Genomic DNA, 17481 nt, shown 5'->3' with positions numbered 1-17481 from the left:
ATGTATTTTGAGAAGGAGGATAAGGGTCTTTCTTCTTTTTCTTTTTTGAAACTAATAAGGGTCCTTCTTGGATGGTTAGTTCTTGAAGGCACTGTGATTCAAAATATGTGAATGACATGTCTTATCATTCAACCTGTTAAGAAGAACAAGAAACAATTAATGCTTCTTAGTTTTCCATAAACTTAATGAGTATGGGGATAAGCCAATATGAATCACAATAAGCATTTATGTGAAGACTTGGCTGAAAACATAGTAGAATACCTTGGCTAGGGACCTTTAAGGTTAATAAAAATACAGAATAGTTGTTACCCAATGTCATTGTCGTGGCAACTGTTCAAAAAGTTGCACAACGTAGCTAAGTTTAGGACGACTGATCATGACAAGATAAACCAATCGGCCCACTAGATGATGATGTCTGGCTGGATCTGTGGAATACTTATACTTCATATTCGACGAGATTGTAGTTCCAAGATACGAGTTTCAAATGGCTTATAGTACCCAATGAACCATGCCTTGAGCGATAGTATAGATTCTTTCCTTACTGCGAGAAACTTCAAGAACAAAAAATATATTTGAGCGTAGACCTAATGACTCTTGCAGATATCTAGCCGAATAAACTTCTTTTATGTCACAAAAAAGAAAGAGGCCATGTTCAATAACAGACGAAAATATCATCTGAGATCCTAATTTTTTTTTTGATAAACACTAGAAGTACAACAACTACATCTCCGTTCCGAAAAACTCAAGTACGACCTAACCTGTGGTTTGTAATGGATTTCCATCTGAAATACAGCTTGATAACAGAGAGATTATTAGCTACTTCACATAATTAATTATCCATCTGAAAAACAGCTTGATAACGAAAATGTTTCTTTGTTTTTCGTGGTCTGTTGCAAGTTGTGTGTAGACGTGTAGTAACATAATTAATTATCCAAAATTTGTTATTTTCACAGTTTCATTCATAACAATTCATGCTATCAATAATTTGTTCAGAATCAATAATATACAGTCAATATTTGATCAAGATTCATACGAATATTTTTTGTTGCTAGAATATAGATAGCAAAAAATATTATACATTACAACTATGCACATGCATATCATGGGCCAAAATAACTAGTAACTAATAATTTGGCGACATCGTCTCCCCTCACCAATAAGGCCATAAAGCAAAAAAGAAAATCTCCTGATTCAACTGATCAATAACAGTTAAGCTATAGCTACAGCCATAACATGTTTCAATTTTATAATGGTTATCATTTTGAGAAGAAACCACAAAATAGAACCAAAAAAAAAATCGAAATGAACCAAAGATAACTGATATTTCATTTGTAAATCAACCATAACAACTAGACCGACCATATAACACTACGACATACGAAACATGATGAAAGCTAAACACAAATCAAACTCAATGTGGAAGCACCGTAGCCTATTGGTTAAGGTTTAAAGGCTTCTACACCCAGGTCTGGGGTTCAAATCCCAGACTATGCAATTTATTGCAGATTACAGGAAATCCAGGTTTCAAGTCCCGGAGAGAGCGGTTTATTAAACAATTATGCAGCAGACTACAGAGGAAAGGCTTGCAAGGGATCTTCAACATGGTGCAAGTAAATCTGGCCAGGCGTGGATCTTCATAGGACGACTCAGGTGATGCAGTTAGGCGTAGGTCTTCATAAGGCAGGTAGTATTGTCGGTTGTCGAATCGTCTATGTAATATTTCCTATATCATAATTGTAAGATCATAATAAATCAGCGTTAAAAAAAAAAAATCAAACTCAACTAGCACAAATTATTAAAATTCATTGAATAAATGAACTCGAAAACACACGATAATTACTAATCAATGTAGAACAACAATACCCAATCTCATTTTCTTCTTACGGTAAGATTTTATTCATCATCATCACGGTCATCATGAAGTTCACCGTCAATTTTCGGTGAAGGAGGAGGACGTGGCCGTTTAGGATGACGACGACGTTTTCCAGGCTGAGACGAAGGAGCAGCATAGCCACACATACCAAATTCACAAGGTGCACCAGGCTCACACTTGTTCCCGCATTGTCCACAATTAGAAGGATCATTGTTAGTGTCTACGCAATTTCCACCGCAGCAAGACAAAGCAAACCGACATCTCTTGAAACAGAACCGGCAATGGTTTGGATCGGACAAGAGATCAACGCATTGGTTACGACAACATCTCTTTCGAGCCGTTGGTGGTCCGGACCGTTTGCAAGCAATAATTTTACAAATCGGCGGCTTTGGTGGTTTATCCAATGGCAGTGTGAGTGATTTGGTGTGGTTCTTTAGCCATGAAGAAGTTGTGTTTAGTTGGCTATACTGACCAAGAACTTGATGAAAAGAATTAACGAGGAAGAAGAATAAGACATGTATTAATAACTTGATGATCACCATACTGTATCAAATGCTGATTGGGTTGTGTAATTAGTGTAAGGTTTATATAAGTTTGAAGTGAGAGAAATATTTGGGAGTGTTCATGTTTTTCTTGCATGGATGATTGATGTTGTATGATGCATGTTACGTTCATCTCTTTTCATGGATTAGACTCTTTTAATTTTGCGAAAAATATAACTATTTTATGTTTTGAACCGCGAGGAGTACATTTATATTGATTAGTGCGGAGAAAAGAAAAGGGCATCACATGACAAAGTAGTTGGAGAGAATAAAAGTGAGTTTGCCAAGCCCACATGAATTTTGCTTTTTTTTTTTTTTTTTTTTGAACAACCGAATTATAGAATTAAAAGCCGGCCTCAGGCCCAAGAAGTAATAGAGTGATACAAGCAGGCTTTGGACAGACTGTCCGCTGGCCCATTTTCTTCTCTAGCAACAAACGAAAAACAACAGAACTCAAAGGAAACAGAGAGACGTTCGATGTCCGAAAGGACTCCATAGAGGTCCATCGGCTTGGAAATCGAATTTATCGCGTTGATCAGCGACAGAGAATCTGATCGGAGCCAGATTTTAGAGATACCGGTGTGTAAGGCGTGGGAAAGGGCTTCCCTAACTGCCAGGCCTTCAGCCATAAGAACCGATGCCACGCCTGGTTGGAACTTGCATCCATTCGACACGTTGGGCGCTGTAGAAGAGTCGAAGATCCAAGCGAGACCTGCCTCAGAGGATTCCTTTCTCCAGGCTGCATCAGTGTTACATGCAATTGTCCCGGTTGGGAACGAGTCAGGTCTTCCCTGGATCTGATTGTTCTTCATAGCTTTTGAAGGCGGTTCCTGTGCTTGTGTCCATTCCCTAGCACTCATCACTGCTTTTAGGGCCGTTGCCTTCGCCGATATTGGACGAGCCTCAAACACAAGTTGGTTTCTTGTGATCCAAAGGTGCCACACCACCCAGGAGAAGATATCACCTGAGACTCCAGAGGGTGGTAGGCATACCCACGATGTTGCTGCATCTACCGCCGATGGAAAGGAGGGGAAATCATCTGGATCAATTGGTGATGCAAGAGGTATATGCTCCCATACCTGTTTTGCAAAAACACAATGGAGGAGGAGATGCTCTGTAGTTTCCGTGAGGCCACAATGTATACAAGTGGTGTTCTGCAACAATCCTCGCTTTTGGAGATTTTCCCCTGTGGGCAGGGCACCGTTTATTGCTTTCCAGACGAAGAGCTGAATCTTTGGAGCAGTCGGAACAGACCATACGGATTTATACCAGTTAAAGGCGCTGGGTATGCTCGTACTAGAGTTGTCTGGTTCCTGCACTGCTACAGCTGCAGCATAGCCTGACTTTGTGGAGTAGATACCAGAGCTCGCTGGGTACCAAATGTAAGAATCCTGAGCTCCCATCTTACTTGGCTTGAGTTTCAGGATTTCATCTGTAAAGTCTGGTAAAATCTTGTTGATTAGCTCCTTGTTCCACTCGCAGGAACCTCTAGTAATTAAGTCTGAGACGAACATATCACTGTCTCCCTCTCTGAGAGGCCCGTTTGGAACGACGCTTATCGAGGTGGATATCCATGGTTCATTCCAGACTTTGATCTCAGTTCCATCCCCCACCGCTCTCCCAAGATGTTGTTTTAGAAGATCCCTGCCTGCTAAAATGCTCGTCCAGCCGTGGAAAGCCCCTTTCACAAGTTGTACGTTGAGAAGAGAGGCTTTGTGGCAATATTTTCCAAGCAGGACTCGAGCTAGCAAGCAGTTTGGATTGGTGAGCATGCGCCACGGGAGCTTTGCTAGCAGAGCTATGTTAAACGTTTGTATGTCTTTGAAGCCAAGTCCTCCCATTCCTTTAGGCTTTGTGAGTTTATCCCAAGACAGCCAACACATTTTCTTCTTTCCTGTGTTTGAATCCCACCAAAAGCGTGTCAGCACTGACTGTATCAAATTGCAAATGCCTACGGGTAGCAGGAAGCATGTCATAGCGTAGGAGGGGATGGCGGAAAGCACTGCTTTGAGAAGTGTCAGTTTTCCTGCCGATGAGAGAAATCTTGTGGACAAAGATGCAGCCTTGATTTTAATCCTGTTGACAATGGAGTGGAACAGATCCTTCTTCCGTCGGCCGAAATGTTCAGGTAAGCCCAAGTATTTCCCTACTCCACCCTCTTTTGTGATCTCGAGAGTTCTTTTAACCTCATTCCTTAACCTAGAAGATGTTCTTGCAGCAAAGGATAACGACGATTTGTCTGTGTTGATCCGCTGACCCGAAGCTTCTTCGTAGAGTTGAAGGATGTTCTTCAGAGTGGTGCAACTTCGATGATCCGTGGGGATAAAAAACATAGTATCATCAGCGAAGAGTAAGTGATTGATGCTTGGGCTGTTTTTTGCTATTTTAATCCCCGGGAGTTTTCCTTCTCTTTGAGCCTTAGAGCACAACCCTGACAGAACTTCGCTGCATAGGATGAAGATGTAGGGCGAAAGGGGGTCGCCTTGTCTTATCCCTCTCTCTGGCTGGACGCACCCTAAGACCGCATCATTGACCAAGAAGGAGTACGAGACAGTAGTGATACATTCCAATATCCAGGTAATGAAATTATCATGAAAGCCCAATGTAGCTAGAACACATGAACATATGGTTGGTTACAAAAGGTTGTTAATAAATATTTCTATATCATTATGCTCATATAGATAGTTATATGTTTTGTTATGTAGTTAACAAAACGATATTAAACGAGAAATGACTAATGAGTCCCTTACAGTTTATTGTTAAAAGAGAGTATATGCAAATGAAATTATAGGTCAATAACGAAATTAGGCCAGCCCGTAACGTCAAAGGCTTTGACAGAAAGAAAGAACTTGGATATGCCTTTTTCGTTCACTCTAAGAATTAATACTCAGTGGACAATAAGTGTGATTGATTGGGTTTCAACGGTGATTTTAGCTTTAATTTTTATATACAAAGGTAAGGGAGTGTTAGTGGAAATTGGATTTATAACTAGTCTTAGAACTTTCAAGTCTATAATGTTATTGGTTTATAGATTTTTCACATTCTCATTAAAATCTAATGTTATTTTTTTTTTTGACATCGAAAGCTCCATATCTTATTAAGTAACTACCAAGAGATTGGTCTCATGAACCATCCAGCTTGGGAGTTGAGAGTTTACATGGGAAAAAATAAGACCTCGAGACCGAGCATCTTTTGCAAGGCGGTCGGCTCGGAAGTTCAGGGATCGAGGAAGAAAAGATATAGAGCAAAAGTTAAACATAGAACGAATAAGATGAAACTCATCAAATTCAGCCAACAGAGATGGCCAATTGTCTTCGTCGTCTTCTTCAAGTAGTCTGACCAGTTGGAGACAGTCCGTCTTGAAGGTCATTGCACTATGGTCTAACTGAATAGAGGATTTCATGGCCCACAGCAGGGTTTGGAACTCTGCGTGTAGGGGGGTTAAGACTCGGTTACTAGCAAATGAACCATAAGTCATCATCCCATCCTTGTTAGTTAGAACCATTCCTCCTCCATAAAAATTATCATCTCGGTGCCAGGAGGCGTCTAGTGTGCAGGTGGGGCCTCGATCGTCGTCTTGAGGCAAAGGAGCAAGGGGGGTTTCTTCGGTATCGTCTTCTTGGGTCTGCTCGACGGCCTGAGCAACGTTCCAGCTCTCTGCTTCTGCTCGGGCAATTTGGACGGTCTCTAACGGGGAGACATCCTTACCATTGAAAGCCTTGTCGTTGCAAGCTTTCCAAATGTACTATATTAACCATGGTACTGCTGCACTTATAGCATCCGGAATTGCATTGTCCTTTGCGCGCCATAGGACATGGTTCAGGTTACTATATATCGAGTCACACGGGAATAGCCCCGGAAAGTGCGGTACGTCCGCTAAAGCCCAAGCTTGGACAGATGGTGGGCACTCAAAAAGCAAGTGATTGCTGGTTTCTTCTTCCGCTCCGCATCTCGGGCAGTGACGATCTGTTCCGCAGTGTCGATCAGCTAGCGAACTGCAGACCGGTAAACAGTTTGAGATCGTTTGCCAAATGAAGTGCTTGATTTTTTGAGTAGTCTTGAGCTTCCATACTTTGGCTTGAAGCGCTAGTATACTAGGCTCGAGGACCGTGTCTGTTCCAGAGAACTCCATTGTCTCCATGGCGAGGGGAATATCCCGTTTTTACTGAGTATACACCTGATTTGGTGTGGATCCAACAGTAGCCGATGGCACGGGGAGAACGCGAAGGCTTGAGGCTTTGGATGTATGGGATGTCGCCGTGGGCTATCAATTCGCGCAAGAGGTCGGGCTTCCAATCATTTGTAAGCGGGTCGATCAGGTCACTGACCCGTAGCGAGGGATTGAAAGTAGGGCCGCGAGGTATGGCTGGGCGCGCTGGTGTAGTTGGGATCCATGCGTCTACCCAAACCAGGGTGTTGTGTCCCGCACCAATTGATTTGCGTAAGCCAGATTTCAGGAGGGGTTGAGCAGCCATGAGACTTCTCCATACATAGGACGGGTTGCTCGCCTTGTTGACATCAATTGGGTTTGAGTTTCGATAATATCTTCCTTTGAGGACTCGTGCCAGAAGGGAGTTGGGATACTGGATGAGTCTCCAGAGTTGCTTCGCAAGCAGTGCGAGATTAAAATTTTTAAAGTCGCGGAATCCAAGGCCTCCACTATCTTTTGGAGTACATATTTTCTTCCATGCTATCCAATGGAGGCCGCGATTCTCATTTTTGGTGCTCCACCAGAAGCGGGAAATAGCGCTTGTGAGTTTCCGAATGATGTCCTGGGGAAGTAGGAAGCATGACATAACGTAGGTCGGGAGAGCTTGCGCCACTGATTTAATCAGGACCTCTTTTCCACCCTTTGAAAGCAGTTTTGCCGACCATGAGTTTATACGATTCTGTAATTGTTCTTGGATGAATGCGAATGCTTGTTTCTTGCTTCCACAAATTTTCTCGGGTAAGCCGAGATATACTCCCATGCCCCCCTCCTTAAAAATCTAATGTTATTGGTTTGATGTTTTTATAATTCTATACAAAATTATTTGTTATTCAAAAAGTTTAGATTTTAATGATTATACAAATTTATTAAAGTAAATGTTATTGAGAGTTGAATTTTTAACATTTTAACTCACAAAACAAGATTTTGAGAATACTACATGTTTTCCTTGAATTTTTAGAATCATTACATTACTTTATTTTCATAGATTTTTACAATATACAAAATTCTCTACAACACTTTCTAAATTTAACAAATCCCTCAACTTTTAAATCAACAAACTCTGTAGAAATCTAAGTCTCACTCACCCCCTTAAACCCACCAATTATGTTTTAAATTGTTTTTTAAAGTTACAGCAAAATAAAAAATAAAAAACGGTTGTAACAGCCTTATTTTCTAAAGCCTCATCTTTTTAGTTGTAGAAAATATATTGTTGTAGCAATAAATTTTAAAGCTACATCACTTAAAGTTAAATAAAAAAATTACAGTAAATTCTACAGTAAATTTTCTACAGTTATAGTCGAACTAATCACTCCCAATAAGAGAGTAGATTTAATTTGATTTCGAGGGTGGACAAATATAGGGATGGGACACATAGTGGATATCCGGATATTTAGAGATATTTATCATTTGATTTTTTTTTGTTTGAATAATAAATTTTTCGATTTGAGCTGCAGATATCTGAAAATACGAAAGAGCATATATTTTTGACAAGATCAGTCGGTATAAATAAAATTTTAAAATTAAATTAAATAAGATACACATTAAGACTAAATAATAATGTCTATTTAAAAAAAAATTATTTACTTTTATAGTTGCATGAACTAACATATGATGATGTTCAAAGAGGGTTTGGAGCGTTTATTCTCCTGTTTTAAAAAAATAGCAATTTTATAGTGGTTATTCCACCGATTTAGAGAGTATTATGAAGTTTTACTAAACTAATTGATAAAAATATTATAACGATTCTCATATACTATGAAAGAGAGTTTAAACTGAATTAATACAAATGTAGAATGTGATCAGATATTTTCAAACGACACTAAAAAGTTTTCGATTCAGTATATATAGAGTATTTAACGTAAAACTCAATATTTTCGTAGGAGTTACACATAGAATTTGAGAAAATTTCAAAAAATAAAACAATAATTTTTGAATGCATAGTTGAATCATATACTAATATATGATGATGTTCAATGAGGCTTAGAACATTTGTTGTTTTCATTTCTCTAGAGAATAGCGATTTTATAATGGTTAGTCCACTAATTTAGGGAGTATATGAAGTTTTACTAAATTAAATTATTATAAAAATTTGAACGATGATCATGTACCATGAAAGAGAGTTTAATATACATAAATACAAATGAAGAATGTGGTTAAATTTTTTTAAAGAAAACTAAAGATTATATGTTTCACTATATAAAGCATTTACCGAAAACTCAATATTTCCGTAGGGGGTTAACATACAGATTTTGAGAAAATTTTAAAAAGATGAAATATTATTGTAATGCATAGTTGCATCTGCACTAACATATGATGATGTTTAAAGATGGTTTGGAGCCTTTGTTGTATCCGTTTTTTTAAGAAAATAACAATTTTATAGCGGTTATTCCACCGATTTATGGAGTATTATGAAGTTTGACTAACTTAATTGATAAAAAAAATTATAAACGATTCTCATATACTATAAAAAGAGTTTAACATACACTAATACAAATGTAGAATGTGATTAGAAATTCTTAAACAACATTAAAAATTTTAGGCTTAGCATTTAACGAAAAACTCAATATTTTCGTAGAGGTTTACACATAGATTTTGAGAAAATTTCAAAAAATATTACAATAGTGTTTTAATGCATAGTTGAATCATGTACTAATATATGATGATAGTTAAAGAGGTTTGGAACCTTTGTTGTCGCAATTTCCCTAGAGAATAGTGATTTTATAATGTTTAGTCCACTAATTTAGGGAGTATATGAAGTTTTACTAAATTAACTTATTAAAAAAATTTGAGCGATGCTCATGTACCATGAAAGATAGTTTAGAAAACATTAATACAAATATAGAATGTGGTTAACAAATTTTAAAGAACACTAAAGATTATATGTTCAGTATATAAAGCATTTACCGAAAACACATATATTTTGAGAAAATTTTCAAAAAATATGAAATTATTGTTTTAATGCATAGTTTCATCTGCACTAACATATGATGATGTTTAAAGAGGGTTTGGAGCCTTTGTTGTCTCCCCTTTTCAACAAAATAGCAATTTTATAGTGGTTATTCCACCGATTTAGGGACTATTGTGAAGTTTTACTAAATTAATTGATAAAAAAAATTATAATGATTTCCATATACTATGAAATAGAGTTTAACATACATTAATAGAAATGTATAATGTGGTTAGAAATTTTAAAACAACACTAAAAATTTTAGGCTTCACTATATAGAGCGTTTAACATAAAACTCAACATTTTCGTAGTGGTTAACATATAGATTCTGAGAAAAAATCAAAAAAAGATAACACTATTATTTTAATGCATAATTGAATCATGTACTAATATATGATGATAGTAAAAGCGGTTTAGAACCTTTGTTGTCTCTATTTATCTAGAGAATAGCGATATTATAATGTTTAATTCACTAATTTAGGGAGTATATGAAGTTTTTCTAAATTAATTTATTGAAAAAAATTGAACGATGCTCATGTACCATGAAAGAGAGTTTAGCATACATTAATACAAATGTAGAATATGGTTTAAAAAAAATTTAAACAGCACTAAATGTTATATGCTTCAGTATATAAAACATTTACCGAAAACTCAATATTTTCGTAGAAGTTAACATATAGATTTTGAGAAAATTTCAAAAATATGAAAATATTATTTTAGTGCATATTTGCATTGTACACTAACATATGATTATGTTCAAAGAGGGTTTGGAGCATTTAACGTAAAACTCAATATTTTGCGTATGGGTTTACACATAGATTTTGAGAAAATTTCAAAAAAATATTAAAATATTATTTTAATGCATAGTTGAATCATGTACTAATATATGATGATGGTCAAAGAGGTTTGAAACCTTTGTTGTCTCCATTTCTTTAGAGAATAGTGATTTTAAAATGTTTAGTCCACCAATTTAGAGAGTATATAAGGTTTTACTAAATTAAATTATTAAAAAAATTTGAACGATACTCATGTATCATGAAAGAAAGTTTAGCATACATAAATATAAAAGTAGAATGTGGTTAAACTTTTTTAAAGAACACTAAAAATTATATGCTTCAGTATATAAAACATTTACCAAAATATATTTTAACGATTCACCATTATGACAATATATAAAGTATATAAAGAGCATTTACCTGCTCTCAAGGATATCTTAAGGACAATATGCAAACTCAATTAAATTAAGCTTTTTTTAACAGAAAAAATTTATGTGTACCACTTTTATACTTTTATGATATCATTTTTCATCTTTACCACCATTAAAAAGCCATTTTCAAAAATACATTTTTTTGACAAAAGACATAGAATTATGTTGGTTTAATGTTTGTAGCTTTTATATAGACTAGATTTTTTAACCGTGCTACGCGCGGATAAGATATTATATGTATTTTTTAATTCTAAAAAATAATGTATAATATTGTATTACATTATTTAAAAAATATAAAATAAGACTACATAACATAAATATATTTTATAAATTTTCTTTGTGGAAACCATTATATTATTTGATTGTTGTACTTGATTCACATATTTGCATAGATATTTGTGATAGATGAATAACTATATTTTTATTATCAGTAAATAATATATATTTATTATATAGTATAAAAAATGAAATTATTTATTTTTTAAACAAAGTTGTCTCATGTTGGAGATTCAGTTATAGACATATAATATTCGAAGGGGACATTTTTACAGTTATCAATCTTCTTAACAGTCAAGAAACAAATCTGAATATCAAAACAATATCTCATACGATCTCTTTGTGGAATAACTGCTCAGAAGAAATTGAATTTAGGCATAAAAAAGGACTCGAAATAATGTGCAGATGTGTTATCTAAGTCAGCTTTACAAAGTACTACTTTACATAGTTCATATATCATTTAAGTCCATCATTTCTTAAACATCTTGAAATAACTGATGCTAATTAATAATAAACTTTTGGCTGAAAAAAAATCAAATTTTTCTAATTATCGCTTAAATATTTTATTAATATTGTCTAAGAAGCTTTCAATTGATATAATAGTTTAATTTTTATTTGTTTTTTTTTGTTAATTTTAGAGTTTTTTGTATTTAAGATTTTTTTCCATATTATGCTTATATTTCTTTCACATAATATATATATGTCATAAAAATTAACATTAAATCAGTTTTACTTATTTATTATTTTGTTTTCATGAAAATACACTTTTTAAATAATTTAATTTAAAATAAAATTATATATTAATTTGTTATATTCTAACAATTTGATTGATTTAATTAATTTGTTTTGGTGGATAACTTAAAAGTTTTCATATGAATCGGGGAAAGCAAGCTTATGTTGTTATATTATATTTATTTGTGTATATGGAATGTATATATAATGCTAGTGTAATAAAAAAAGAACATTATTTTTTTGTAACTTCAAAAAGATACATTCTTACAATTTGAAATTAATCAAAATTTAATAAAATCATAATTAAATAAATCTAATTGTTTTTTTTTCTAGCTTCTTTAGTTGGATTCTCATGAAAAGAAATCGATAGGTTAAATAAATATTTCAAAATTTGTTGTGTTATTGTTTTGTCTATAAATTACAAAATTTATTGAATTGATATATTTAATTATCGCACCTTTAAATAATATTTTATTAAGACATTAGAGAATTATGTTTTGAGTTGTTTTGTCAAAATTGTACAAAAATCTATGTTTTTTTCATATTTGTCACGAAAATTTATATGTTAAACTTACTTTTACAAAATTCTTAACTTTTTCACGAAAAAACAAAAATCTATGTCTTTTCATATTTGTCAATTCTCACACTTTCAAAGAATATATTATCTTAGTCACTTAGTTATTTTTTTTTACAAAACAAATTATCGGAGTCTTGAAAATTGAATCCATATTATTGTAAATGTACATTAGAGTGTGATTACATATTTAGTGATTCTTGTATATGTGTTCAAGAAAGTTTCAATGGCTTAGTGGTATTTGTCCTATATTTATGTCATACTAACCCGGGTTCGATTCTCTTCTTTGCATTGTTTTTTTATTTTTTACGAAAAAATAAGTGATATGACGTTGCAACTTCGAGCTCTCTGATTGGACGATTTTTTGTGTTTATGTGGACACTCTAAAAAGAGCTTATATCCTCCTTTTTAGTATGTGTTTCAAAAAAAAAAAAAAAAATCCTCGTTGTTTTTAGTATAGTATAGATATAGAATTATTGATCTAACTACGCAAGTGTAGTTTTATAGTAAATTAATAGTAACTGCGTACAAAACTACAAAAACTTCAGATCTAAAGGTTTTATAAAATAAGCATTTTTTTTTATCACCGAACTATGCAGGGATCAACAAATAAAGCCAAGATCTATTGATCTGAATTACTATCATCATCATATTAATATTCAAAGTTTTTAATTACGTGATCAATAGACTTTTTTTTTAATAACGTGATCAATAGACAAAAAATCAAGTGTTCTAAAATTCGTAGTAAGCGGGTGTCTAAATATGCTAGGCGGTGATGGACCGTCTTAATTCCATGTTATACAATATTTTATATAAATTTAAATAATTCATATACATAATAACGTTTATAGTATGAAACGAGATACACTATATATTTGAAGAATAGTTTATTTTAAGTTATAAAATAAATAAAAAGGATAAATATATATCTCCTATAAATTAAAAGAAAAATATTACAACATTTTTTGTAGTCACGTGTCATCACCACAATAATTTTTAGAATCATTAAAAAAATATGTTGGTCCATAAAAATATATAATAAGTTTTTTATTAAACTAATCATAAATTAATTATTAATATTATTTATTGTTTTCTTAAATAAAAATAAGGTATATATGATAATTAATGATTTTGAATAGTAAAAATATGATAAAATCAGTATATTCTCTATCATTTTTTAAAAATAATAGCCTATTAAAATAAATTAAACAACCACGTTAACTACATAGTTAAATTTAGATTTTTCTGTATATGTTATATTTCAAATTTAAATTTAACTACAGAAAAATCTAAATTTAACTTTTTTTTTTTTTTTTTTTTTTTTTTTTTTTTTTTTTTTTTGCTGTCAAAAAAAAAAAAAAAAAAAGTTAAATTTAGATTTTTCTGTATATGTTATATTTCAAATTTTTTAAAACAACTATAAATGACTAAATTTGTTAAAAATCTACATTTAATTTTTTGAATCCATGGTTCAATTTGTTTTTGTTATAAAAGATATAAATTATTACAAAATAATATAACAAGAAGTCTCATTTAATAAATATTAATATATTAACTTTTTCAAATAAATTATGTACCACATAAAAATACATATGTATCTTAATTTTGAAATTTTCTTTGATTTTTTTGATAAAAATTTTGAATAAATATTGACAACTTAATATTTAGTTTTAAAACTTTTCATAATGTTTTTTTTAAATTACACATGACTAAAACTATTAAATATCCCACAAAAAAATTTGGTTATTAGTGATTCAAAATTTTTGTTATAAAAATACAAATTATAAAATATTATTTAACAGATATCATTATTAAAAATATACTATATATATGTTAGTATCATTAAAACTTAATTTTATATCCTACAAAATAGAAAAGTGTTTGTTTGACTTGATAAAATTTATTTATGTGTTTGCACCAATTTAATCATATATGTAATAGTTATCCGCATAAGGCGTAGATCTTAATAATATATATGTATTATTTAATAATTTATATAAAAACATATAATACCTAAAACTAATTTATAAATAATATTTATCATGCGCAAAGCGTGGATCTTAACCTAATAATATATTATTATGTAGAGCTATATGTGTCTAAACTCTATTTAAATGTTTATGTATATGGCGCTGCAGTTTAGACGTATATATATCGTTAGTGAACGTCCGACATGTTTTAGAACACTACAAAAACTACATCGAATGTTGAGGTGGTGCGATCAACCCAAAGATGGATGAAATTTACATTTGGAAAGAGGAGTCATGGAAGACGGTTCACAAGGAAACGGCTCATAAGAAAACAGAGCGCAGTTCATAAAAAATTGAGACAAAAATATTGTCTTTATAATCTATATATATATTAGTTGAATGCTTTTCCTACTTGGTTTATAATCTGCTTTCATATACTACTTGAACTTTCTAAGAGAGCATTCAATTCCATTATGTTAAAACATTCCAACACACCCTGACCACTACCTCACATAATCAATAGAAGGCTTAATCCTTGGACGAGATGCCTTACTGATCCCTTTTATATTCTCCAAGATAAATTATTTTTAGTGGATAATATCATATTTGGGCATTAGTTAGTTAGTTTTCATAATTTATTTTGGAGGCCTTTAAAACTTTTTTACATGAACAAAATAATCATTCTCCACTGTTTAATTTGGACTCAAATGATCGTATCTAACTCTAAACTCAATTGTAAGAATTATATCCAAAATTATTAGGTTCTGAATCTTGGTTTAACTGTTTTTTTTTTCTGCGGCAAGCGGTAAGTGCAGATTGACAAAGACCTTTGGTTTGGAGCTTTTGCTTGTTGTGTATGTTTCGGCTTAGGCTAGATCGAATCGTTGTTTAGCATTATTTTTATTTCTTCCGTTTTTTATTTCCATTGTAATTCTGTCAAAAGTTTGAAAGGTTGGTAATAATATCTTTATCTTTTTACTAAAATAAAAATACTATACTCAAATCACGGTCATCATATTAATTTAAGATCATTACTATCGAATTTATTGGGGATATTGAATATGATTGTTACACTAGTAATGTGAACGTCTCAAATACGTGGAAATGGGTCCCCAGTGATAGAACTTGGGACTAGGATTAGCATTAGAAGAAATTCAAGAAAATAAAATAAAATCATGAAACTATGAACCAAAATACTAGAAACAAGAAAAAATTAAAGACACACCAACAACAAGGAATCGCATGGGAACTGGGAAGTAAAGCACCCAAAGAGGGCACGTTTAAAGAGGCTGGCTCATTAATCTACATTTGTTTCCATGTTCATATAAGAATTCATTATCATAGTGGTAGATAAATAAGAATAATTGAGTATAATCCATACTTGTTGTTTGCTGGGCAACCCAACTTGCATTGCTTGGTTGGTTTTTTCAGTCTCATTGATCTATATTTGAGTAGACATTTGTGCAGTATCATACGATTATCTTGAATATGAGTAGGTTTGGAAGCGGTTTAGGCGGTGTTATCATATACTAACATTTAATTTCACAAAATCATAAATTCTTTTCAAAATGGAGCCGACAAGTATATAGCGAACATTTAAAAACCAAAAACATGTACAAGAGAGACAAACGAATACGAAACCAAACCAAATGAAACAGAACAAACTAGAAAAGAAGATTTAAACAATTAAACAAAGTAAAAGAAGGTAAAAGATATTAGGTCATGTGGCCTAGGCTGGTGAATCCAATGAGCCGACATCTCCGCCTAGGATACCCTTTGATGTCTTCGTCGTCTCTTTGTTTGTTTTCTAGTCAAAACCTTTTTATATACCTAAGCTAGGGAAGCAAAAAAGAAAGCTGAGATCTAGTTAAATTGACTAAGTGCATTATTAATGCTAAGATATTTTATAATTATTTCACAATAGTAATAATTAGGCATGGGCATTCGGGGTTCCAATCGGGTTTCGGTTTTATCCATTCGGATTTCGGTTTTTCGGGTTTATCAAAATCAACCCCATTCGGGTTATATAAAAGTTCGGTTCGGGACCGGTTCGGGTTCTATCGGATTCGGGTCGGGGTTAGTAAATCTTCAAAGAACCGGTATAACCCATTGTACTTTCGGGTTCGGGTCTCAATCGGTTCTTCGGTTTAAAAATACCTGATTTGTACCTATTTTGTAACTAAAACATAAATGAAATCGGTTCTTCGGATTTAAAATACATGATTTGTACATATTTTAATAGCCAAAACATAAGTAAAATCGATTCAAAAATAAGAAAAAACATCAAACGTGATCATTCAAAATCAAGCGAAAGATAAACATAGTTAGTGATAGAAAGAAAACCAAATAAATGAAATCATAAAACAAAAAATAAGTTCTCATGAAATGAGAAACATTATTCAATAAAAATAAAACCAAAATCTAAAAACTTCAGGCATCAACCGCCACATTCCACCATCAACGTTCATGTAACATATAATTATTTTAGAAGTTCAATAATATCTTAAAGTATTTTGGATACATATTAAGAATTAAGATCATATTTGGTAGAAGTTCTTTTTGTGATTTTAAATGTTTCGGGTTCTATCGGATATCCATTTAGGTCCGGGTTCGGTTCGGATAATACTCATAACCCAAAATACCAAAAAACAGGATCTATTCGGTATTTATGTCGGGTTCGGATCGGTTCGGATTCATTTTTATCGGATCGGATTCGGTTCGGATTTTCGGATTCGGTTTATTTGCCCAGCCCTAGTAATAATAATAATTTTATCGTAAATAAATAAATAATTAAATCCTTAACCTAAAGGAGAAAAAAAGTTAATCTAAGAGGAAACATAAAGTATCTTGTGTTTTTTTATTAAGATTCTCAAATAAACATCTCTCTTTCCTTTTTTTATTTTACTAATACCATTGATAAAAATGATCTTAGGTTTATGCATTGCATGTTCATAAAGTTTCTACATATATATATTATTTAGACCATACGTTAACAATCCCCATTTCACTATTTTTGATATTATACAAATATTTTATTTTTTTAAAAAATAAAAGAAAATACGTACCTCAATTATTTATTTGTAGAAAACAAATGTTTTTTTATTTTTTAATTATTTAATCATATATTCCCAACGTCTCTCTGCAACACGC

General features: G+C 32.5%; 1 protein-coding gene across 1 annotated transcript; it reads right to left on the bottom strand.

Moving 5' to 3' along the window:
• Positions 1–1305: 1305 nt before the first annotated feature.
• On the bottom strand, positions 1306–2455 carry LOC111213976 (stigma-specific STIG1-like protein 4). The gene is made up of 2 exons (XM_048781829.1): positions 1864–2455; positions 1306–1723 (listed from the first exon to the last, which is right to left on the bottom strand). The coding sequence occupies exon 1, from the start codon at positions 2413–2415 to the stop codon at positions 1894–1896; it is 522 nt and encodes a 173-aa protein (XP_048637786.1). The 5' UTR covers positions 2416–2455; the 3' UTR covers positions 1306–1723; positions 1864–1893.
• Between the last annotated feature and the right edge of the window lie 15026 nt (positions 2456–17481).

This window comes from Brassica napus, chromosome A6, assembly GCF_020379485.1.
Source record: "Brassica napus cultivar Da-Ae chromosome A6, Da-Ae, whole genome shotgun sequence".
Classification (NCBI taxonomy): domain Eukaryota; kingdom Viridiplantae; phylum Streptophyta; class Magnoliopsida; order Brassicales; family Brassicaceae; genus Brassica; species Brassica napus.
Note: the sequence above shows the minus strand (reverse complement) of the source record. Positions and strands in the feature narration are given on the sequence as shown.

What these genes read in the sequence shown, in the direction of transcription:
- LOC111213976 (XM_048781829.1), bottom strand. Translation starts at nt 2,415, where the DNA reads ATGGTGATCATCAAGTTATTAATACATGTCTTATTCTTCTTCCTCGTT.